At 40.9% G+C, this 24,451-nt stretch overlaps 1 protein-coding gene across 2 annotated transcripts in view; it reads left to right on the top strand.

Annotated features, from left to right (window-relative positions):
• Positions 1–23,474, top strand: part of phactr2 (phosphatase and actin regulator 2) — a 35,040-nt gene extending 11,566 nt beyond the window's left edge. Inside the window, exons 1-12 of one of the 2 annotated variants that reach the window (XM_029450344.1) lie at positions 2,661–2,921; positions 9,907–10,092; positions 10,929–11,003; positions 11,279–11,419; positions 13,724–14,225; positions 14,448–14,623; positions 14,876–15,032; positions 15,347–15,402; positions 16,815–16,876; positions 17,404–17,541; positions 18,461–18,537; positions 19,535–23,474. In XM_029450344.1, coding sequence (XP_029306204.1) covers positions 2,879–2,921; positions 9,907–10,092; positions 10,929–11,003; positions 11,279–11,419; positions 13,724–14,225; positions 14,448–14,623; positions 14,876–15,032; positions 15,347–15,402; positions 16,815–16,876; positions 17,404–17,541; positions 18,461–18,537; positions 19,535–19,550 — 1,629 coding nt within the window. In that variant the 5' untranslated portion in view covers positions 2,661–2,878 and the 3' untranslated portion in view covers positions 19,551–23,474. Of the gene's footprint in view, positions 1–2,660; positions 2,922–9,906; positions 10,093–10,928; positions 11,004–11,278; positions 11,420–13,723; positions 14,226–14,447; positions 14,624–14,875; positions 15,033–15,346; positions 15,403–16,814; positions 16,877–17,403; positions 17,542–18,460; positions 18,538–19,534 lie in introns of those variants that run through there. The other variant, XM_029450343.1, reaches the window with a different exon arrangement.
• The last annotated feature ends 977 nt before the right edge of the window (positions 23,475–24,451 follow it).

Here is a 24,451-nt window from a genome sequence, read left to right on the forward strand (position 1 = left end):
TCGACCTCTCTCTGTCGGTCCGTCTCTTTCCCACATGGACTTCTGGTCACCAGGTCACCAAGGAACATCTATTATTATTTTGTTGTTTAAAAGTTACCTTTTTAAAGGAGCCGGTTGTAGGATTCAGTGGCATCTAGCGGTGAGGTTACAGATTGCAACTCAATACATCTCCGCTCAGCCCTCCCTTTCCAAATGCGTCGGAGAACCTAAGGTGACCTGTAATAAAATAGTTCTGAACTTTATATTCCATTTCTGCACATTAATACCCATAAATAGGGTTCTGTAGCTTTGCTATGGTTCTAGGGTCTGTGTGTCATTATGTGCAATAATCGAATGGATCACATCAATAAAAGTGTTTTTGAGGCAGATGGAGTGTGAACTGTAATGTGCAACCCCCAACCCCCCAAGGGGGGAATGTGTCCTGACGCCAGGTGAAACGCACACTGAACATAAAACGTTATCCTTCCACCTCTTTACTGACTTCCTTGCGTCGTCATGGCAGCTCCCAGGAGTGAATGTGTAAGGCTTGTATTAATTTATACCACCAACAAAAGTTGTTTTTTTGGTGTCTTTGCAAAGGCTCTTAACCGGCTGTCAAATATTGTGCGATCAAGTACGGTGAGTATTTATGTGTCAATGTCGGCCACACTCTAAGTGCATCATGTAAAAAGCAAAGCAGCCAATCGTATGATGTATTGCAGACGAGTCAGGTGACTGTATTGAGAGGTGGTGAGTGAAGCTGTGCAAACAAATATAACCGCTCCGGTCTGCACACACTGCTGCAGGAGACAAATGTTGTTCGTTTTAATCACCACACTTGCCAACTTTTTTTTTTTTTTTTTAACTCACTGGTTGCTTTATTTTTTCCTATTACAGCAATCCTGAGGAAGAATGTGCTGTTATGTTATTATACACACGCTAACTCTGTGTGTGGCTTCTTAGGCTGTTATTTGTTTTTCATGCTTTAAGGGGAGAAAAGGAGGATTATAGTGACATTCTTTACAATACGAATAAAAAAGAGTTATTCAAAGGCAAATTGTTTAGTTGTTTGAGTGGTGTTGATAACACTAGATGGCAGTCTTGTCCTTAATGGAAAATAATTTCACTCCCAGATCAGGCAAATTTGGTGATGTGTGTGTGTGTGTGTGTGTGTGTGTGTGTGTGTGTGTGTGTGTGTGTGTGTGTGTGTCGTGCACTGCTGTCTGAAAGGCCTCAACTGACACTATGGTGACAGATGAAACTCTCTCTCTCTCCCTGTCTCTCTATCTCTCTCTATCTCTCTCTATCTCTCTCTATCTCTCTATCTCTCTCTATCTCTCTCCCTGTCTCTCTCTCTCTCTCTGTCTCTCTCTCTCTCTCTCTCTCTCTCTCTCTCTCTCTCTCTCTCTCTCTCTCTCTCTTCTCTATCTCTCCCTGTCTCTCTCTCTATCTCTCCCTGTCTCTATCTCTCTATCTCTCCCTGTCTCTCTCTCTCTCTGTCTCTCTATCTCTCTCTGTCTCTCTGTCTCTCTCTATCTCTCTCTCTCTATCTCTCTCTCTCTCTCTCTGTCTCTCTCTGTCTCTCTCTGTCTCTCTCTCTCTCTCTATCTCTCTCTCTCTCTCTCTATCTCTCTCTCTCTCTCTCTCTCTCTCTACACTCTAGTCGACTCCCATCTGGGGCAGGAGTGTTTCTCTTGGTTTGCCACAGTTGTCAGTGAGAAGTGGTGAGAGCTCTTACGTCTGTTTCAAGAGATAAGGAGTAAAGTCTAATATAGATAATCGGCACACTCACTGTAAGTAAGTTAGTCCAGTGGTTTCCAACCCAGGGGTCAGTCTCCTCCTAAAGGTCACGAGATACATTTGAGGGGTCGTGAGCTCATTAATGGGAGAAGGAACGTAGAAAAGTTCTGCTACAACAGTTGTTGTTGTTATTAATTATTGGATAATTTGACCTCTTTGGGCCTCAAACAGTTATTTAAATAAAACCATCTGAGATGTGAAACGGATAACCTTTCAACTTCCCCCATAGCGTTTCCAACTGGTATTATTGTTGGCGCCGCTGTTTTCCTCAGAGACGAGCAACAACCAAAAACACAGGACTCACTGCATTTTGTTTTCTACAGTAACTGCGCCATTTCCGCTTTTGGGATAGCTATACCTCTTTCTGTTTTGGTTGACACACTTGCGTTGTCTCGTGAATCAAGCCTTAATTTTAATTGCATAGTGAAAAGTGAGGTTTAGGGAACCAATCTAAACGCTGATGGTGTCATTATTAATCATTACATTGTGCAATCAACATTACATTTTTTTTTCAAAAGGACATATTATTCAACCTTTCTGTAAATGTGCCAGTGTTTGGCGAGATGTCCAAACACTAAGACACCAGGACTCAAAATGCAATGGAGTAAAAATACCTCTACAAGTGTGGGCAACACCTGAGTTCATGTGGTTGGCTAGTTCGGTACTTTCCACCACTGATTTTGAATGCATGACTTTTACTTATAGTGGAGTAGTCTACCTTTACATTGCACTATTGGTAGTTTAACTAAAGTAAAAGATCCTGATTCTTTTCTCCATCACTGTGTCTTGGTCAGTGTGTAAAGTAGTGGCTGGAGGTGTCAGACCTCTTCACCCTTTGACCCCAGCAGCGCCTCTAATCTGCACCGAGGAATGAGAGGCATTCTTCAGCTGCTCGCAGGAGGAGGAGGAGGTGGGAGGGGAAGTTACGACGTAGTAGCGACAACTAAGTTTCCAGCGACTCAGCCATCACGGTCTGAAACTTTTTTATGAAATGAACTCGCTCGGCGGCTGCGGAGAGGATTTAAGCAGCGATAGGACGCCGTGATCTAGGGTGTTTTATTTCGGCGGGGGGGCTCGGTCCGGCCCGGAGAAGCTGAATATGGGTCAGACTGCTGTGTCTGCCGTGTCTCAGTCTGCGAGCGGTGAGTGTGTGTGCGCGTGTACATACGTGTGTGTGTACGTGCCTCCCTGTTGTCTCTCTCACACACACACACATTCCGCTATCTTTATCCAGGATGTATGCTTTCTATCTTTTAACATTTGTGTCGGATAATTCATCGTAACTTCTCCCCAGCTCCACACAAACAAAGCGCGAGATGGTTTCATGCTAATAGGAAGTGAGCTAACTTAGTGTGTTAAATGAGTTCAAACGCTCGTGCATCACGTCTCGCTCTAAGTGTATCCCTGCTTGTGTTACCCAACTGCTGTAAAACTGGTGAAATAGTCCCTGTTAAAGCAGGGTACAGTGCGTTGTGTAACCACATAGTTGCATTTTTGCTGCTGGATAATGAAGTGCAGTGTTTAGTTTAGAGAGTTTATGTATTTAGCAACCAGTTTGACATGAGTCCAGATGAACAGCTTAGTTTGTTTTCCTACAAGAGACCAGAGATTGGCCAGAGAGCTACCTAAAGCCTGTCTAGCTGTGTGCAGATTTACATTTCAGTCACAGTCAAGACAACATCATGTCAAAGTCAACTAGAGGGCCTACTTATCATTGTAAATGTCATTAATTATAGTTTAAACATTTGGATTGTGTCCAGGTGTAGAGGTGCTGAAGCTCTCCCCAGGGCTGCAGCTAATTGCTCATTTCCCTCAGAAGATGCTGTGAAGATGTAATCCCTTTTTGTGTCCAACCAACACTTCAAAATCCCAGAATATTTAGTTTACACTGATATAAAGAAAGGCAGCAAATGGAAATTACAGAAAATATTTATTGGCTCGATTTATATGCTCCTTATTGATTAATTGCTTACATGTTTGGCAAAATTTCGGCAAACGCAAGATGATTTATTCAAATATCTTGTTTTGTCCGACCAAAAGTCAAAACCTAATGATCTTCATCTTTCACATGAGAGAAAGAAAAGCAAATGTCTAACACTTATTTGGTTAATTTAATAATTGATAAATGTAATTATTGTTTCAGGTCTAGTTGTCACAGTTGTATTACACTCTAATTTGGTATTCTATATATATATATATATATTATATATTATATATATATATATATTATATAATATATTATATATATATTATATTATATATATTATATATATATATATATATATATATATATATATATATATATTATATATATATATATATAATATATTATATATATATATTATATATATATATTATATATATATATATATATATAATATATTATATATATATATTATATATATATATATATATATATATATATATATATATATATATATATATATATATATATATATATATATATATATATTTATATTCTTAATCTCAATCTCAGTTCCTGTAATTGTCGTGTAGGTTTGACACTGTCGAGGGTGTTTTCACACCTGCAGTAAAAAGTCAAGGCAATTAACTGCAATTAGCCGACTGATGTGAAAGAACAACAGCAATTCAATATGCACCACGTGATTGTGAAGCACGACCTTCAACCCATCTCTAAGTTTAACAACTGTTGAATATTTAAAGACAAAAACAACACGCGGTGTCTTCCAAATCCTCCTTGGTGTAGATTTTCCAGGTTGAACACTATTCTTCCTAAAGATTTGAAAGGAAAAGAAAGGTTTGTGAGCGCTGTCTAAAGCGATATCTCCCAATTTTTAAAATCATAATTTTACTAGCTGATAAAAAACGACATGGCCTGCTCTGTATCCGTTCTAGAGCTTTTGATCGTATTACATGGTCTTCCTCAGCAAATGAAGTTTCCCAACTGTCATAACCATGACTCCAGCTGCTGCGGAACAATTGTGTAAAGCCTTAAAAGATCAAACATGAGACGACAATAGCGTGCGTGTGCGTGTGTGTGTGTGTGTGTGTGTGTGAGAGAACCTCCACACTAACAATTTGTGTTGTTTTTTTTGCCTTTCTGTAGTCCCTTGTCTGTCCATGAGCTATAAAAGTAAACATTTCACATTTGTTAACATTTTTTATGGGAACGCTTTAAGGCAGTGAGGCACAGGAAGGACTCCGGATGAAAACAAAACTGGACTTTTTTTATGACGCTGTCAGCATTTAAAGTAAAACCCAGACTGTTTTGTAGCACACTTAAGCCGACATGCATAGGAACCTGAGGCTGTAATAATGATCTATATGCTCTGCATGGCTGCATTATGGGTTACATTATGCTGCTGTGTTGTGCTTTAAATGCTGAATCTACAGTACTAATAGCAGGAGAGGTGAAGTGATTCTGTCAGTCGTACCGAAAGATCATTACCATAACGGATAACCTCTGAGCATTAATGAGTTATGACGGTGCGTTAAAACACAGTAAAGCTGCAGTTTCCTGTTTGCTTTCTTTATGGGTCTGTTACTCTTGACGTAGCCTAATCCAAGCTGCTACAGTAGGTCCTGTGAGTATCATGAGTTAAACAGTACTTTGCTTCTCTGGCCTACATTAGAGAAAGATTTGGAAGAAATGACCCAAGTGTTAAAATATCAGCTAAAGCCCAGTTTCACCCCTCCCTCCGCTCTCATCCAACACCTCTTTTCGCCTTATTTTCTCCTTTCTTTCCCTGTTTCTGCGCTCTTCTTTCCAACATTTCCACCTCTCCCCTTCTTTCTCCGTCTGAATGTCTCTCTTTGCCTCTTTCTCTCCCCCTCCATCCCTCTTCCTCTGTTCGTGACGTCTGGTTCTTCCCTCCCCGGTGACTTGCAGTGAAGGAAGGAAGCCTCTCCCTTTCCCCTCAACACATGTTCCTGCTATAACGTCAAAAAAAAAAACCCCATGCTGGCTTTGTCACAATACATCGACAGTTTAACCCTAACATTACATCTATTTCTTACATTTGTGAAGCTCGCACAAAAGCTTCACATAAATCACGTGCGATGATTACGTGGAGATGTCTGTCGTGCCTCAAGTTGTGTTTCTGATTATCCCACTCGGTTCCACAGCTGCTATATATCCAATTCCTGACTCGCCCTTCTAGCATGACATCGCGAGTCATCTGAAAATAAAACGTCTCGGTGTGAAATGCTGTGTGGAATCGTGGAGTCGAGTCAGCAGCAGTAATGTGTTATAACATCCCCGAGTTAATCTGACGTGGTTTAGAGCCACGTTGCTGTGATTAAAAAAAGCTGTAGTCGGTATTCTTTTGCTTTTCTTGGACGGATCTGTCTTACTGTCGTACTACACACTGTAGAGTACACGCTTGTGTTTCTCAGGCTTGAGCTATATTGTGTTCTTTCTTTAGCTGTCACTTCCTTTTGTTGTGTCTTCATATTGGGATGTGTTTACCGTGTTGACAAGGAAAATGTCCACATGAATGCTTCCCTGATGTGGCGTTCGCAGCCTCGTAAATGGAAATGTTCTGAAAGCTCAGACTTCACATGTTTTGATGTGTTTGCTAAAGTTGTCAGAAATGGCAGCGGCCCTGGAAGTCCATATTTCAGTGTGTTACCCTAATATATTGTAATTGTATAGAGTTTTTCTTCGTACAAATGTTGATATTCCCAACCTTTTCCTTTTTGACCAATCCATCTAACGGCGGATGTATAAAGAGAACTGGATACAGTGTTGGACGCCGGCTTTTTTTTTTTTAAGTTCCTCTGATTTTCAGCTGCTCTACAAATGTAAGTCAATGGGACAATTTATTTTTGGGCCCAATGGCATCACTTGACTGACACGGCAGTTGTAATTGTTGAATGTACGTACGGTGATTCTGATTCTTATTGCTTCCATTTTGATATGTCTGAACATAAAAGCAAAGTAATGTGATGATTAAGCGTTAAGTTGCTCTTCTGTGAGATTGTTTCCTGCACTGCATGCGTGTGTCATAGGAAGGTAGGCTTAGGAAAATATCTATTTCCTGTATTACATGACATGTATCGGTGTAAAATCTTCCCTTATTCTTAAAGTACTTATTTATTCTTATAGAATACCTAAAAGAAATAGCAAAGGAGCTAAACATTGTCCGGTTTAAATAGTGATAATTACCAATATGATGACGGGTTCAGAAAGAGACGAAGCAGATCTCTGTTTCTGCTAACCACCCATCATCTCCAGCAGACTGTCAGTTCACTTTTACCATCTCTTTCTTTCTCTTTTCCTATTAAAGTCAACAATAATCTTTCTTTGGATCCTCTCCATGTTTCTCTTTCCTATCTCTTCTTTCTCCCTTCTCTGCTCTGCAAGTAATGAGTCCATCCATTGTCCCTATGTGGTTCCCACTAGAGGTTTTATAGTTTGGCTAATGGTGATGATAATCTCTGTTACTGATTTTTCCCATCATTAGCTGCACAAAGCAGCTGCTGAAATGCACCTATTGTTGCCATTTGATATCAACACAGGAACAGGAAATGACTCTGTGTGTGTGTGTGTGTGTGTGCGTGTGCGCGTGTGCGCGAGAGAGAGAGAATTACATTGGTGTCTGGGGAGAGCATGTACTGGGCTCTGCACTGCACGTTTCCATGTCTTCTCTCTTGGTTTGTGTGCTTTTAAATTGCCCTGTTGTGTATGTAGATGCTGTTTTGCGACATCCCTCAGCAGTCTGTCATAAAGTGAGCAAATCCTGTGGAGAGCAATCGTACCTGGATAGTGTTGTTATGTTGAGATAAATACTTTAACAAAGTGAACATGCTGCTGTTAGTATGACTTAGGGCTGCCTCTTCTTTGGTTCAGTCTTAGTCGATAAGTCATTTTTTATGCTTTTTCCAAGAAACATATGAGCACATGGTAAACACAAGAGTTATAGTGATGATTCAGCATGATTCTTTAAAAAAAACTCCATTAAATCAACTAGGCACAACTAGATTAGTCCACAAAATTGTATGAGTCAACTAAAAATGTCTTTAGTCCCGGACAGCCCTAGTACTGCTTTTCATTATTTGAGCCCCACTTTACAATTTTGTCTGATGAGACATCTGTTTCTTGAAAACATAGCTCTCCTGCAGACCACCAAATGCATTAAACTTTAACTTTTATATTTGATATAATACAGGATGCGCTTACTGAAACAACACATTGATCTGCCATCAGCAGTCTGAGGCAGTTTATGCTCATACACTTTCAGCTCATGTCCATCAGTGAAGTATAATGAGCTCCAGATGGTCGACAAAATCTCGTCTTGGCATCAACATGTCAGCTGGTGAGAGCCAACCAATCAAAAGGATATTGATTGTTTTCAATTGAGCAGATAAAATGACAGATTTAACATTATGTTTTTCATTTCCTGGAGTTCAACTGACTAATAATTCCTCATAAATGTGCTAAACATCTGGATCATCCGGCCGAACTTTGCTGAGTGTGTTTTCAGCTGTTCTTCTGCTGACTTTGTTGCTGCATAAGCCTCTTAAATGGAATTGATAAAACACAGCACTGTTGCCTTTTCAACCTAGCCTTTATTATGTTTCTGTCAGTAGATATTAAGACGGACATGTGCGGAGATCAGTTGGTCTTTACGTCTTTAAACATCGTCAGCTGCCACAGCAAACATCTGACTGGCTCGTGAAGCAAGCGTGAATTAAACCCCTTCTACCATCTCGCTCTGATATTTTCATGGATTATAAAAATGTGTGTGTTTGTTGAAGAGAGTATCAGCATGTCTAAGAGGTAGCCAACATATACATAAGATATTTATACACACACACACACACACACACCATTGACAGTGTTGTAGTTCTTATTCTAACAGGCGCAACAATTGAATTTTATTTTCCTTCGGTATTTTAATTAAATGTACAATATTTGTTATATCTGCCAAATCAAATCTTGGAACATTACCGTACACACACACACACACACACACACACACAAATACAGCAGACTTCAGGAGCCAGCCACAGACTCAAACTTCACTTTCTCGCTGCTACAATAACTTGACCATCTTTAAAGGGAATTCACTTTTAGTAATTCAAGGGCACAAACTACGAGATTCAGGGGAAAATGACATAAAGTTTTTGTACAAAGAGATTCTAAACTTTTGATCCCTGCTGGGCTCCCTTCAGTCAGGAGGCTTGAGCGTTTCAGCAGTGGCTAATATGTAGCTGAAAAAACAAAAAGCTTTCTCTACTTGAATCTGAGGAATCGCACACCACCTCTGTTTCCTCTTTCCACACACACACACACACACACACACACACACACACACACACACACACACACACACACACACACACACACACACACCATCTGCAGTCTTCCAGAGGGTTCACAGGACTTCTAATCTTTCAACAGGAAGAGGAGGAGTTGTGGAAGGACAGGGATCTAGCCAAGACACACAAGCAGACACACACTGCAAATACGGCACAGAGACAAAGTTAGAAATAATATTCATGCTTAGCTGTTGAAATCTGAGTGAAACAAGTGATTAATGCAGCAATGTATGGCGAAATGGTCCATGACACGATGAAACGGCGCATATTGAATGTCTATAATCATTGAGCAGTTTAACCAAAGAGGTTAATTCTCAGTTTCAGTTGAACAATTATTGGAAAAAAGTCCAGATTTGTTTTGCAGAAATATGTTTCTTCTTATTGTATTATATCTTTCTTTTATTCTTGTAGTACATAAAAGACTCATTGGTACCTTTTAATAGCAATGTGGGCAGGATATCCTGATACCAGTGTATCATGAGTTACCCTGTGATTTCGCCCACGTTTCATCCAATAATGGCGTGTAGCCAGTGTGTAGCCAGTGTGTAGCCAGTGTGTAGCCAGTGTGTAGCCAGTGTGTAGCAGTATGAACTAGTAAAAAGAAGGCTTTGTTTGCTTGATAAGAATCTGGACCTAGTGTTCCCGAACACATTTAAGTCCAGCACTAGCTGTTAACAGAATACATCATGTTGTTTTATTTATGTGATGTGTATTTATCTCCACAAGACATCTGGTGCATCGAGAGAACTGTAGTCCATGCATGTGTTTGCACCATGATGCTGTTCTGATATATTTTTGTATTCCTGCATATGTATCTTGCAGTTGATGGGTTGGAGAAATCATCATCACTGGCCAGCTGTGACGTTGTGGTGAACAGCGCCACCAATACCCAGAATGCACCTGCGTCACGGCAGCAGAGAGGCAAGCTCTCATCTATAGGTAAACTGTTCAAACCCTGGAAGTGGAGGAAGAAGAAGACCAGCGACAAGTTCCAGGATCTTTCCAAAGGTAGGACGTCGTGTGTGTGTGTATGTGTTTGCATTTGTGTGTGTATTTTAATGGCATTGTACAAACAGGTGATGATTTGCTCTCCCCAATTAAGTGTCTATACAACATTATGGCTTGCATTTTTGGATTTATTCTGATCATTAAGTGTGAACAGGATCGGTGTTGCTCTCAGAGGAGCTTTAAAAGCAAAAGAGTGAAAGGTTTCATCCTGAAGTGTTGGCTGGGGAATTTAAAGGGACATTGTTTTGGAGCGTTTGACATCGTCTGGCCGTTGTTCAGTCCATGATTTAATGGAGTCTACGAAACCAATCTTAGTTTAGTATGTAGGGCTGCATCTAATGACTCTTTTCTGACAATCTAGCAAATGTCAGAAAATAGTTAAAAATGCCCACTTCTATTTCCCACAGCTCTTCAGTTTCCTATTTTTAATCTAACCATCTGTCCAAAACACAAAGATATTCAGTGTACTGTCAAGTATGACGAAGAAAAGCACCAAATTATCACATTTGAGAAGTTAAAATCAGGAAACGATTATCTTATTAGTTGCAGATTATTTGCTTGAAGAAGGATTAATTATTTTATGTCTCTGTGAACATGCAGATTGATTCCTTTCCAAGCTGTTTGTGAGTAAAACAACAGTTGGTTTGCAGCAGGATGACAGAATTGGCTTAGTTCCTCATCTATGACTCGATATGTGTTGCTGTCACGCGCGGAAACGATTTAGCAATAAGAAGAGGAAAGTAGCTGTTGTGCAATGCTTTTGTAGAATTATGTGTAAATGTATTGCTGGAGCTAAAAGACGACATTAAAGGCCTTCGATCTCGTTGTTCTTCCAGTTCTAGAGAGAAAAATCTCCACCAGACAAACGCGGGAGGAGCTCATCAAAAAAGGAGTTCTCATCGCTGACCAAGGTTTGTTCATTCATGCACATGCTTCACATGCTTCACATTTATTTCTTGGCACTTATCCAAGGTTCAATGTTCAGCTTTATTGTCATTATACAACTGTTGCACTGTCCTCTGAACTTTAAAGTTCTGCTTTCTCCAATCTGATTACATTCGCTTGTTGCCAGTAAAAGCAGAACTCAAAAGTTTGACCTCTGAGTTCAACGGCATTCAAGGAACTAAACATCTCTGAGAAACAAATTTCAGTGACGCTGCAAACTGTTTCTTTTAATCTCTTCTAGAGGAAACAATCAGAAGTGAAAATCAGAATGGCCACGCCACCTCTAGTGTGACATCGGAAGAGGTCAAAGTTGACATTGAGTCTCCAGAAACGGCGCTGGAGGAACAGGCCAGCGGACCCGTCAGCACCGAGGACAAAACAGGTGACTTCTGGAGTAACTGTGTCCAACATGAGCTTTTGTTATTCTGTGGCCTGTCATCTAGGGCTAATTGGAGTCCCTAACGTTTGGATCGAGGCTTTGGATGACAGTTTCTCACCTTTCATACTGTTTAGATGTTGAGCTTGTTCTTGGTTGGCTAACAACACTTTGGATTAAGCATAAATGACACAATGTGAAAGCCACCACAGAGATATTGATGTTTGTTGAATAAACCTACACAGAGAAGGACAAAGATAGTCGGAGGGTAATATAAAAATATAAAAAGACGAGAAAAGAGTTACAAAGAGACTCTTTCTCTCCAGTTTAAAAGGTCATGAACATATTTTACGCCTCAAGCTAAAAATGCTCCAATTTTATAGATGTTTTATAGAACATTGATATTCTGTATAAACAGTTATATCAGTGGTCCAGTAGATAACAAAGATAATGATTTATATGCTTGAACTAACTGTTGCAGTTTTTTTGGTTGCTTTGAAGTCTTCGACTCTCTTGTGGAAAGCATTTGTACCGGCCGGCAGCAGTTTTCCAGCTGACATTGAATCCTCTGTGGGATCTCTTGCAGGGTCTAATGTGTTCAAATAGATATTCCCATTATATCAGCCTGCAGCAGGCATTCACAGTCTAAACAGAGCAGTAGCCATCTCCTAATGCCTCCCTGCCTCTCGGGAGACAGGCCACTGTTCTTGTGCCTGATGCTGCTTAAGTGTTGTGCTGCTCTCATCTCAACCCTGTTAGCATTGAACTCGGAGCCATTTGTTTGTTCATTCGTCAATAATCAGAAAGGCAAAGGCAACAAACAGCGCTAATACAGTAAGAGAACACACATGCCTTCATAGTGGAGGATGGGGAAGGTTAATGTGTACAGCTTATCTGCAATATCCTAAGCCTTATACATTATTCATTATTCATTTCAATACAATTGTAAATACAAGCTGCCTGCCCAAGCCATCAAATAGTCTCTCATCATCAGCTCTGTCCAACTCGCCTCCAATCTTTCATCATCTCTTTCTTTGAATGTCAATTTGTGCATCTTTTGTCTTGCCTTTAATCCCTATTTTAACCTCTAAACACCTTCCTGCTTCCACTGATCTGCTCAGAGAGGTGCGTTACTAAACCCCTCACCCGGGCAAAGCAGGTGCGACCTCGAGACGTTCAAAAACAAAAACAGCAAAGTGCCACTCTGCCCGCCTCTTCTAAACCTGCGGGTGGCGCTGCAGCCACAGCCAAGCACAGAGAAGGTGCTTCAGGGACTAAAAAGACTGCTAAAACCACAGGCAAGACAGGCTCATCCACTCAAGCTAAAGCTAACCCGCGGAGCACTAACAACACTAGTCGCGTGATTGGTAAGTTCAGCTAGTTGGGACTGAAGCCCGTTTGCTTGTCAATGTTCTTGCCTGCGTGCCTCCCTGCATGGACAATGTGCTTGTATCACAGTTTGAAGGGAATGAATACGTCTGCAGCTGTAAACCCTGGCGTCCCATAAACTCCCTCATGTATTTGATGAATTGTTGATCAAATGCAAAATAGTATTCCGCCGTCTCTCCCTCTTGGTGGTGTCCACTCAAGTGAGTAAACTGTAGAAGTGATCTGTTTCTGAGAAAGAAGAAGTGAAACTGTGTGTGTGTGTGTGTGTGTGTGTGTGTGTGACTGAGAGACTGAGGTCAGTGTAGCATTGCACCTCATAACATAAACTCCGTCAAGCTCCTGTGATTTTGATTGATGCTAGGGCATGATCATCGTGTGTGTGTGTGTGTGTGTGTGTGTGTGTGTGTGTGTGTGTGTGTGTGTGTGTGTGTGTGTGTGTGTGTGTGTGTGTGTGTGTGTGTGTGTGTGTGTGTGTGTGTGTGTGTGTGTGTGTGTGTGTGTGTGTGTGTGTGTGTGTGTGTGTGTGTGTGTGTGTGTAACTTGCAGCTTGGTGGATCTAAGCAGCACAGAACCAGAATATTACATGTGATGTTCATGCAGTCTTTTTCTGAAGACTTCTGTGTTTAGTTATTGGGGAAGTGGGACGAATGTTGTTTCTTCAGTGTTTTAATAACGAGTTTAAATGAAGGCTGCTTCACACTGACATTGTTATTATAGGTAATCTATATTTGTTGCAGATTAGATTAGAAACGCATATTCTAATAATAAAAGCATCATTAGTTGCAGCCGTACCGTACATACTGAATGAAAGCTACAGCATGCATATTTTTCTGTGAATCACTTCCTTTTATATTTTCTCCCATGACTTGTTTGCTACAGTGCAAGTTTTTCAAACAAGTCTCTTTCTCTTGCTCCCCTTAGCCAAATGCTCCCAGCCAAAGAAGACGGGATTCACAACAAAAACCGCCCCCGCCCCCGCCTCCACCTCTCGTTCTCGTGCGTCTAAGGACGATGCAAAGCAGAATGAAGGGACCAATGCAAGGACCAACCAGAAACCAAACACTCCCACCTCTTCCTCCGTACCTCAAAAGCCCCCCGCAGAGACTCGTAGACAGCCTGCGGAGTTAAAATGCTCACCCCTTTCCTCAGACACGAAGCCTGCCTCATCTAAAGTCTCAGGCAATACCACAGAGGACACTCCGGCTTCTCAAGCTGCTCTAGAGCACAAATCTGCTTCCAATGCCTCGACTGCTGGTGGGACCCACAAGGGTATGGCTCCTGAACCCACTGTCCAGTCTCTCCACATCAACAATACTACAGAGGACACTTCCTTTACAGAGGGAGACACGGGAACGGGAGGGGAGGGAAGAGAAGAAGAAAAGAAGAACGGAGAAAAAGAGTCTGCTGTGGAGAACAGCCCGAGGTAAAAATGTAGCGAGACACGAGAGATGGTGTGACATGCCTCGTGTTCGTCGACTTTGTAAGCCGTTTCTTATACTTCTGTGTGTGTGTGTGTGTGTGTGTGTGTGTGTGTGTGTGTGTGTGTGTGTGTGTGTGTGTGTGTGTGTGTGTGTGTGTGTGTGTGTGTGTGTGTGTGTGTGTGTGTGTGTGTGTGTGTGTGTGTGTGTGTGTGTGTGTCCTGCAGGTCTGCAGAGGGCCCCGCTGAGAGGCCACAGGGCCTCAGTGTGAACACGGAGCACGCCGAGGTGACGGTGATCCCTGATAGGCCGAGATACAGCCAAACTAGCGACTCTGACTCCGACGGACCAATCCTGTACCGCGATGAGGAGGAAGACGAGGAGGAAGACGAGTACACAACCAGTACGGCATTATTTTTGTAACGCATCATAAAATAGGACAACGCCTGCAGAACTTGTGCAAACACTTTAGAGAAGCTCCTCGTGACTGCACATCACCTGTGACGTGATGATGTGCAGGTTGTCGGAGGCATTTCATTAAGAATATTTATTTTGTAAACGCTATAACTGCGGTGGCATGTCAATTGTCCACGCAGGTTGTTTCAAGGCCCTAAGAAGCATGTGACTATTTCTCCATGTTGCGTTTCTGTTCCAGGCGCTCTGGCTATTAAGATCCGCCGACGAGACACCCTGAACATCAAGCTGGGGAACAGACCCAGCATGGCGGACCTGGAGGAGAAAAACATTCTGCCGCGGAGCTCCATAATTGAGAGACATGAGCTCCGCCAGAAGATAGGCTCCAATCTGGTCAGGTACACACTCCCACGCTCAGCATGCTGTGAAAATAGGTGTGAACGTAATCGTAGATTTGGCAGAGCTTTTGGGTAATAACAGAAACTGTTAATTGTTTTATGTTGTAGTTGTAGGCGGCTGGTACAAATGATGCACAGTACAAATCTGTGCTGAAGTTTAGTTTGGCTTTTTCTACCAGATGAGGCAGAAAGGACTGGTGGCAAACAGCCTGAGGAACAAGAAAGGGGTGTAAAACAAGTCTTACTGTGATAATTCATGTTGTTTGTCTGAAGTCAGTGTAATGTTTAAATGATTTCTTATCCGCTCCTTGTAGGCGCCTGAGCCAAAGACCCAGCACAGAGGAGCTGGAGCAGAGAAACATCCTCAGGCGTGAGTTTCTGAAAAACACTTTCAAACTGATTATCATGATGTTTAGAAACTTCAACTTTAAACAAAGGTAGAGATATTAAGCACTGACACAACATGTGGCCTGTGTCTGATCTCTCACGCTTGAAAGCGAGCGACATCCTGCAATAGACTGTGCAGAAACTAAAGAAAGACAATAGATCCAGATTAAAGCAGGTGTTGTGTGGTAGCAACAGATCGGCAGATACCATCTTCTGTCTGTCTAAATTATAAGTTACTGTCTATCAGAAGCCGTGTGTCTCCTGAACTCCTGATATTATTTTACAGTTTATAGACTCGTACACCACATTAATAAAAGATTGATTTAGGTTCACGTTGCAGGTACCCTTTTGCCTTCAGAACTGCGTTAATGCTTCGTTGCATACATTCAAAAAGGTGCTTCCTCATAGATTTTGGTCCACATGATGGCACCTGCTGCACATCTGCCAGCTGCACATCCACGATCTCCCGTTCCACCACATCCCAAAGGTGCTCCGCTGGATTGAGCGCTGGAAGCCATTAGAGTACAGCCAACTCATTCTCGTGGTCAAGACAGCAGTTTGAGATGATTTGAGATTCATGACGTCTCATCCTGCAGGAAGTAGCCATCAGAAGATGGGTACACTGCTTATAAAGGGATGGACATGGTCAGCGACAATACTCAGGTCGGCTGTGACTGTTTTAACAACGCTCAGCTGGTACAAAGTGTGCCCAGAAAATAACCCCAACACCACCACGATCCAGCAGCCTGAACCCTTGATACAAGGCCGGATGATACAAGGCTCTTCTGCAGACCTCGGTTGAAACGAGATTGTGATTTGAGGTACTGTTGTCTTTCTATCAGCTCAAACCAGTCTGACCTGCTCCTCTGACCTCATTTTAACCCACAGAGCTGCCGCTAACTAGACATTATTCTCTGTAAACCTTTAGAGATGGTTGTGCGTGAGAATCCCAGTAGATCAGCAGTTTCTGAAATACACAAACCGCCCAGTCTGCCACCAACAACCGTGCCATGTCCACATTTTCGAATCATCTTTCTCCCCCATTCCGATGCTTGGTTTGAACTTTAGCAGATTCAGCCATGTCTTCATGGCTGAATCTGCATTAAGCGAGCGAATGTGAGTGTACAGTGTATATTATATATCCATGAAAAAGCCACGAGAGAGAATGCATTATAGATTCAATTCACATGATTTATTCTGTCTCTAGAAGAAATCAAAGGACATAAATATCCCTTTAGCTGTTGTTTACGTAAAAGCAATCACAACGCTTTGCAGCCATGGATGGAAATGCTTTTAAATGGCAAAGCGCATCTTGCTGTTATAAATAGGAGCAGAAGCTTGCAGCAGACTCAGTAATGGAGGTGTGAAGTGACTCTGTTGATTCTCTGCATGCAGAAAAGAATGAAGCCGAGGAGCAAGAAGCCAAGCAAGAGATTAAAAGGAGACTCTCCAGAAAGGTACTGTAAACACCACACACACACACATATACACACATATACACATATACACACATATATATATATATATATATATATATATATATATATATATATATATATATATATATATATATATATATATATATATATATATATATATATATATATATATATATATATATATATATATATATATATATAAATAAATAAATAAATAAATAAATAAATAAATAAATAAATAAATAAATAAATAAATAAAAGAGAGGACAGATGGGACAGACAGGGTCTATATTTAGCTGCTAATATGTTTTGCAGAAAAGATGCTTTGTGCAGAGAGATCAGCCCATCTAGTGGACACATATGGAACTGAAACATGTCTCTCGCTCTCTCTCTCAACACTTTCCTCCACGAAACCTTTAGAATGATCAGTACAGGCTACAATAACACAATGAAACATACGCATATACAGATATTAGACTTTAATATAACTTACAACTAAAAAAGAAATCCTTCCTGAATTGTGACGCGTGTGTTTGTGCGTGCAGCTGAGCGTGAGGCCTACAGTGGCAGAGCTTGTCGCTCGCAGGATCCTGTGTTTTAACGAGTATGTGGAGGTAACGGACGCCAAGGATTATGATCGTCGCGCCGACAAACCCTGGACACGGCTTACTCCCGCTGACAAGGTGCATTTTTAATAACTTGATTTTAAAAAAAGAAAAAATATTATTTTATAGGTTGTCTACTTGTTTCTTTTTATAATGTTAGACCTGATACTATTCTGTGTTGCATACTCTAAACATGTGTAAGATTAACATGAAATACCCAAGAGGAAAAGTACACACTATATACTTTTGATCATAGGAGGAGAAGGGCCCTCAGGGGGAGTCGGCAGGCAGTTTATACGTCAAGCCTGCCCTCTGCTGTTGATGTTTAGAACTACACAACATACAGAAATCACAGACCATACACCTCCTGAACTCTGAACCCTCACAGACTTTAATTTGCATAACCAGTACAAGTGACACGTGCAAGAGGTGGCACACATGTTGCATGAGGAGAGAGGCAGTGTTCACGTGACCTGAGGGGTTTCTGTGGCCAGTCGAATGCAAGACTAATGTTCCATATAGAGTTTAATGAGTTTACAATAATCCTACATATTATCAACATAATCCTGAGAGAATAAGGAACAATGCACATGTTCTGTGTTTATGTTCATGTGTGCATTGTTCTACTTATTTAAAACGGTCAATGTTACAACATAACACTATGCATTGTGGGTAGTTCCCTGAAGGGAAGACTGCAGCTGCACAGTTTTATGGAAAGTTTAAAAAGTCCAAATGAGACGCCACAGGCTAGATGTGATTAGATTAGAAAACACAGCTGCGTGCGCGTGCATGTGTGTGTGTGTGTGTGTGTGTGTGTGTGTGTGTGTGTGTGTGTGTGTGTGTGTGTGTGTGTGTGTGTGTGTGTGTGTGTGTGTGTGTGTGTGTGTGTGTGTGTGTGTGTGTGTGTGTGAAAACAGGTGGCCTTGTCCTGCTAGGTGCATTTTTATCAACGTGTGTGTGTGTGTGTGTGTGTGTGTGTGTGTGTTCTGCCCCGCAGGCTGCTATCCGTAAGGAGCTGAATGAGTTTAAGAGCCGAGAGATGGCCGTTCATGAAGACAGCAAACAGTTCACCAGGTACGCAGGCGGTCGATGACCTCCGCCATTCAGCCAAGCGTGACGATAACTTGCGCTTTATTAGTAATTAATCACCGTAAATCCAGTTTTTTTTATTAGCTCACATTGATCAATATTTATATTACTCTGATCCTCCCAAGACATTTCCACTAACATTAAAATCATGATGATATACACACCTGGGTCGACTCCAGCTCATTAGCCTCAGGCATTGATTGCCAATAAAGTTGAAGTTAACGCTCTCATATGTCATTAGATCTGTGTGGCATGGTTTTATATTGTATTGCTGGACAGAGGAATTAAGTCCTAACTAATGCACCTTTTAATGAAAATATATTAATAAGAACTTTCACGTTGCACTCTTCCCACGTTGTATTGCAACTGCTGCACAGAAACTTCCCCCCGGGATTAATAAAGTTTAATCTTACCTCTATCTTCTGTATTCCATAATAACTTGTGAAAACAATATTACCTTTTATTTGTTCCTGCAGCATTTAGATCAATCATCTTCAGCACAAAAACACTCCAAAAGCATCGTTACATGAAACCATTTCCATTCTCTAAAGCGATTAACTGCAGTTTAAGGTGACTCTAAATTCATTTTTTGAAAGGCAGATGTTCCAGGAGTGTGTTTGTGCCTGGTGAAGATTCATATCGGATCAAATCGTAGCAGCAGTAGATAATTGAATGTATTACAGCATGAAAAAACAGTGTGCTAAATCTAATTTAGCTCTGAATATAATTTGCTCTATTAAGCACCTGCTAAAAGGTCGCTCTCTGGATGTGGTTTAGGTCCGTCAAAAACTAAAAAGGTTGGCGCGAAATTCAACGAACTCTTCATTTATGAAAACAAATTTGATGCAACCCTACACCATGCTGTTTGCTCTGCAGTGACAGCGACTACAGAAGAGCAACACATGGGATTTTCTGTTAAATGATGTGTGTGTGTGTGTGTGTTGTATTTTCATAACTAAGACTGTGTTTGTTTCTCTTTCAGATTCCATCGGCCGTAAGTGCTCTCACTGCCAGCTGGACGTCAGCAGCACAAGCTCTCCGGTCCACAGCTCCCAGCAGCCTCAGTACACAGCTCAGTCCAATTTGCTTTGGGATCCTCCTGCGCCTGATGATATGTATTTCTCTCTATAGTGACAGCTACAGGTGTGTCTTAAGGTCCCTGGCCATCCATGGACACCAGTGAAACATTTGCACATATCTCTAGTCAGAACAGTTGTGTGTGTGTGTGTGTATAGCGCTCTCATTAGATTATTTATTGTAGATGCCCAGAACCTGCTGGTTTATGATGTGCTTTGTTTGTTGTCTTTGGTTCACTTCAGGCCTTGTCGTGGCAGGTTACAGGGAGAACCTCTTAGCAGTTACTTAATTGTACTAAAGCGTGTACTTGCCAAGGTATGCTTTGTCATAAACAGCCAAATGGCCACATACGAGCGTCCCTCTAGTACAGGAAAGGGCAGTGATTGGACGGTTGTGTGCTGATGTCAGAGCCTATGTCATAGATCAGAGGGGAGGCAGTTTGCTCTGATGTGCCTCTCGGAGCTCAATCTGAAATACTGCAGTTCATTTTTAGACATATTTAAAGTATAGTGCCACTAGAGGGCATTACATCATCAGAGTTATATACTGTGAGGGAGAAGATGTGTATGTAGATGTAGATGTAGGTGTTATATTTATAACTGCTGAAGCTGAAGGGTCGCTGGGCACCGGAGGCCCTGACAGCGAGGTGCGATGGAAATCGCTCCAATTCCAGCCAGCTGTAATCCCTCAGCGCTCCTCCTGATGATACATGATGATCATGTACCGTCATATATCTTGTGTTGAGTTATTCAGTGCAAACCTCCGAACACAAAGTGCCGGACTTGATATTAGATCGACTTTCCAAGCTTTGCCTTCAGTTTCTGGCTGGAGCTCTCACTCCGAGTGCCTCGGTAGCAAAGAGAAAGCGTGAGTCTGATTGTACGTTAGCCTTCTTATTTGAAAGTTCAGATGTTGTTTGGCTTCCTTCGACGGTTTCATGAAAAGAGAACAGGCACTGAGAGTTTCTTCGAAGAAGTCAAAGTACTTTATTTTCCATTTCCTCCCAACGTTTAATCTGTCTGCCCATGATGGATACGCGAGGAGAGATTTGCTGACGAGTGGTCCTTTTTACACCTTGCCCTAACATGCACCTTGAATCCAGAGATGTGATGGACAGTTATATGAACAGAATTCTCTTTTAAAGCTGAGAATTTAAAGGTATTGTTTAACTTTCTGGGAAATACACTCGATTTTACAAAACTTAAACGGGAACTATTTTCATAATCGATTTATAATTTCAGCCGGTGACATCACAATTTATTTCCTGGCCCATTTTATATCCCAGTGCTCTCGTGGAAAGACTTCCATACGTCTGGATTGATTTGTAATGTAAGGAGATTAAATACAGATGACAGAGTAACTCCACTCATTGTCTAAATGTGCAGACACACAGAAATGTAGTGTTTAGATTTATGCTTTGTTAATAACGTTGGATCACTGCTCATCTTTGGTGCATTTATAGATTTCCTGCTCCAAGAGATGTATGTTAATGCAAAATGCAAAGGTGATCCGTCTGTAGTGATTAGTTTTTGTGTGAATGTGAAAGAAAGCTCCCAAAAGTCAAAGGAGAAACACAGAAAGGAAAGTGATCGAGCTCGCTGACGTCCAAAGGCTCGTGTTCTCATAATGGAGCGCCAACCTCGACATCCTTCGTCATTCTCACAAATAGTAACTGAAAAGGACACAATTATTCTTTGTGCTTCTGAATGTTGCAACATGAAATCATGTACAGCGATGGAAAAACAACAGTATTCATGTCGATGTCTGTCGTTATATATATATTGATTCTTTTGTACATAATGTATATCGAGCATGTGCATACATTGAAATCCATTTTACGACCAATACGATACAATTGAACATGTAAATGTTTTAAAGCTCCGATTTTAGTCGTCTTATTTTGTTATTACCCCCCCCCCCCCCCCCCCCCCCGATAATAATAACGACCGTGCTGTTTCTGCGCAGCACATTGAGAACCTGTTTCCTTAAATAGATCATGGACAAGCCATTACAAAGATCATGGTGAATCTCTCGCTGCTTATTTCATATTCTGTTGCAGCCTTCACTGTAACTGAAGTCAGCAGGTGCAATGCAGTAAGTATTTGATGGATGAAGACTCAGTTTAAAAGCCATTTATAATCCGTTCTGGGCTTCACTTTTGATTTATTTCTTCAGATAACCATAGGTCACCTTGCACAAAGTAGGAAGAAGCAAACAGGATGTAACTTGAAATTCTAACTACATTGGTTAAAGCACAGTATATAAATCAGTTGCGTTTTATACGAGTGATCGGGTGCACATAGTGTGAATTCCATATTTCCCCATGTACTAAGTCCTTACAGCGGCGGCCCAGGGTCGAATCCGACCTGCAGATCTTTGCTGCATGTGGTCCGCCTTTCCTGTCTCTCTTCAGCTATACTATATAATAAAGGCATAAAAAAACAGCCAAAAGATAGCTTGTATAAAGCTGAATATAATGCAATGCACACTTAAACATTTTAAATGCACAAATGAAAAGTCTTACTTGGTGGAACAGCTTCGATGCCGTCATGGTGGAGTAAAATGAATGTGCTGCTTGCATCGCCGTAGGAAAGTTAATCATTTATTTATTTGATCTTAAGCCTAGTTAGCATTTATAAGCAGTATATAGTGATGATGAGTGGATGGTTATGTAGCTGTAAGCAGATATGAAGACTTTTTATCACCACATTTGTATAACGATCACGTGACGGTGTGATGGAGGTCGCTCGCAATGATGAACCTACATAAAAATATCAGCTTTATAGCGAGTTTCTGCTCATTATTTAGGAGTTATTGCAGGTTTTAGTGTTTTATAATGTATATATGTAAACTTTAAGTCCTTATCATTAAGCATCCACAACTGTTAAATAATCAGGAAAATACTTTATAAAATATAATATATTCGTAAACGTCTTTATATTTTCTTACAACTACGTAATAGTGTGTTTTAAAAAGCATTTATAAAGTGTTTGAATACTGCTTATAAATGCTACATAGAGAGGTTAAACCTTTAGGAAGCTTTGTGGTATCTGTTTTAATACTCAGGTGACTTTATAATAAAGGTGTGGACTGTCACCACTTCTTTATTTAAGTGTTTCTCTGCAACACGTGTTTCGTCTCGTCAGAGCAGTCGAGTTTGTGGAAGAGTTTTGACAGATGGTGTTTACTGTTAAGTCATAACCAGTCAGTATTAATCACAAGGAGCGAGTCCTGGAGAATCTTTTTATGGCTGCAGTCTGTTTCATCTCATCTTGTTTGGAACTGTACAAATAAAACACAATAAATCTTCTGAGACGCAAAGAAAAGCTGCAACACAGCCCACATTTCTTTACGCCGTCGATGGTGTTGAATATGTGAAAACAAGCTAACAAACAATTCCTGCCATTAGATTAAACAAAGTTTCCAGTTTTAGCATTTTGACACTTGCTTTTCCCGGCAGCTGCTGTTAGATTGCAGATTTACTAAAGTAAAATGTTTACATTTGAGGATGTCTGCTCTTGTAACGGTGCTTGCGGCTTCCTTTGTCACTTCCACAACATCAAATCGGAGCCGTGATGAAACTGCTGCCGCTGTCGACCCGAAGCCTTTAATCTTCAACGTGTCATCTTTTCTTGATCCTGTGAAATCCACAGTAATCGTGATTTGTTGGAGATTCACGAGTGTCAGTCACAATATAAACCCTCTCAACTTTAAAGACATTGATTTCTTTTTCTTTTTTATTGATCTGTGAAGTCATAGGATAATGTCATATATTCCCAAAACAGCTCCTGCTGCGTCCACACTATGTATATTGTTTTTGTATATAAAGAATCATGGAAAAACTATTTTGTCTCCCTGGTTTTTCTTGTCATGAAATCAGTATTGCTTTACTCACTGTATATTAGATTTACAAATATGAGTTTAGAAGAATGCATAAAGCAGAAGTGCAGCATGAGTACTTTTTAAAATACTTTACATCCTTCCTTGCAGATTTCATGAAATAATTAAAAGCTGCCAGTATTTTTTATTTCCACTGATTTCACAAGTCTGGAAACTCAAAAGTGAAGCAATTAGTGTCAATTAAGCCTTTCTAGGATATTAGATTATTCCTTTAACGAAAGCTCTTCTCATCACCTTCATGTACTGTCATTTTAATACATGTTGAAGATGACCGCGTAAGTACTCTGCCCTCAACCTTGCTCTGCCTTCTGGCTCTCACTGAGTTTCTGCTGGGGTTACAAAAGGTCAGATGATTCTGCTCAAAGTGAGGTGACACGTGTATGTATAATTAGCCATGATATCAGTGTGGCACAAGGGAATACGGTCTGTCCTCCGGTCTACCTCCTCCTTTGGTGAAAAGAAAATGGATTGACATTCTGTATCGACGTTCATTGTGCCCAGAAGATGAATCCGAATGACGTTGGTGATCTTCTGAACTCTCTTCCAGTGCCATCACGAAATCTACACCTGTGGTTCTGAGTAAAATGTTTCAACAACTATTAGATGGATTGCTGTGAATGGTACACTGTATACAGAAGTAGTCTGCTCATCGTTCCCACGTGTGGCTCAGTTGCTACAAATACAAAGCAAGGAGCTCTAATAAATGTAATTAATCAAATAGTTCCGCATGCTGTACATCACATCACATTAATTTCACAAATGCAAAATAAGACAATTCCAGAAACTAAAAGCTGCTTTCCAAACAGAGTCATTTATTCAAATGCATCCTCAGCAGGACTGAGGTTTGAACCACTCCACTCTGCCGTGCCATTAAAACTACATTTTACCAAATAGATGTTGCCGTGCATGGCATTTTAATGCA

The sequence above is a fragment of the Cottoperca gobio genome, chromosome 15 (genome assembly GCF_900634415.1).
Source record: "Cottoperca gobio chromosome 15, fCotGob3.1, whole genome shotgun sequence".
Lineage (NCBI taxonomy): Eukaryota > Metazoa > Chordata > Actinopteri > Perciformes > Bovichtidae > Cottoperca > Cottoperca gobio.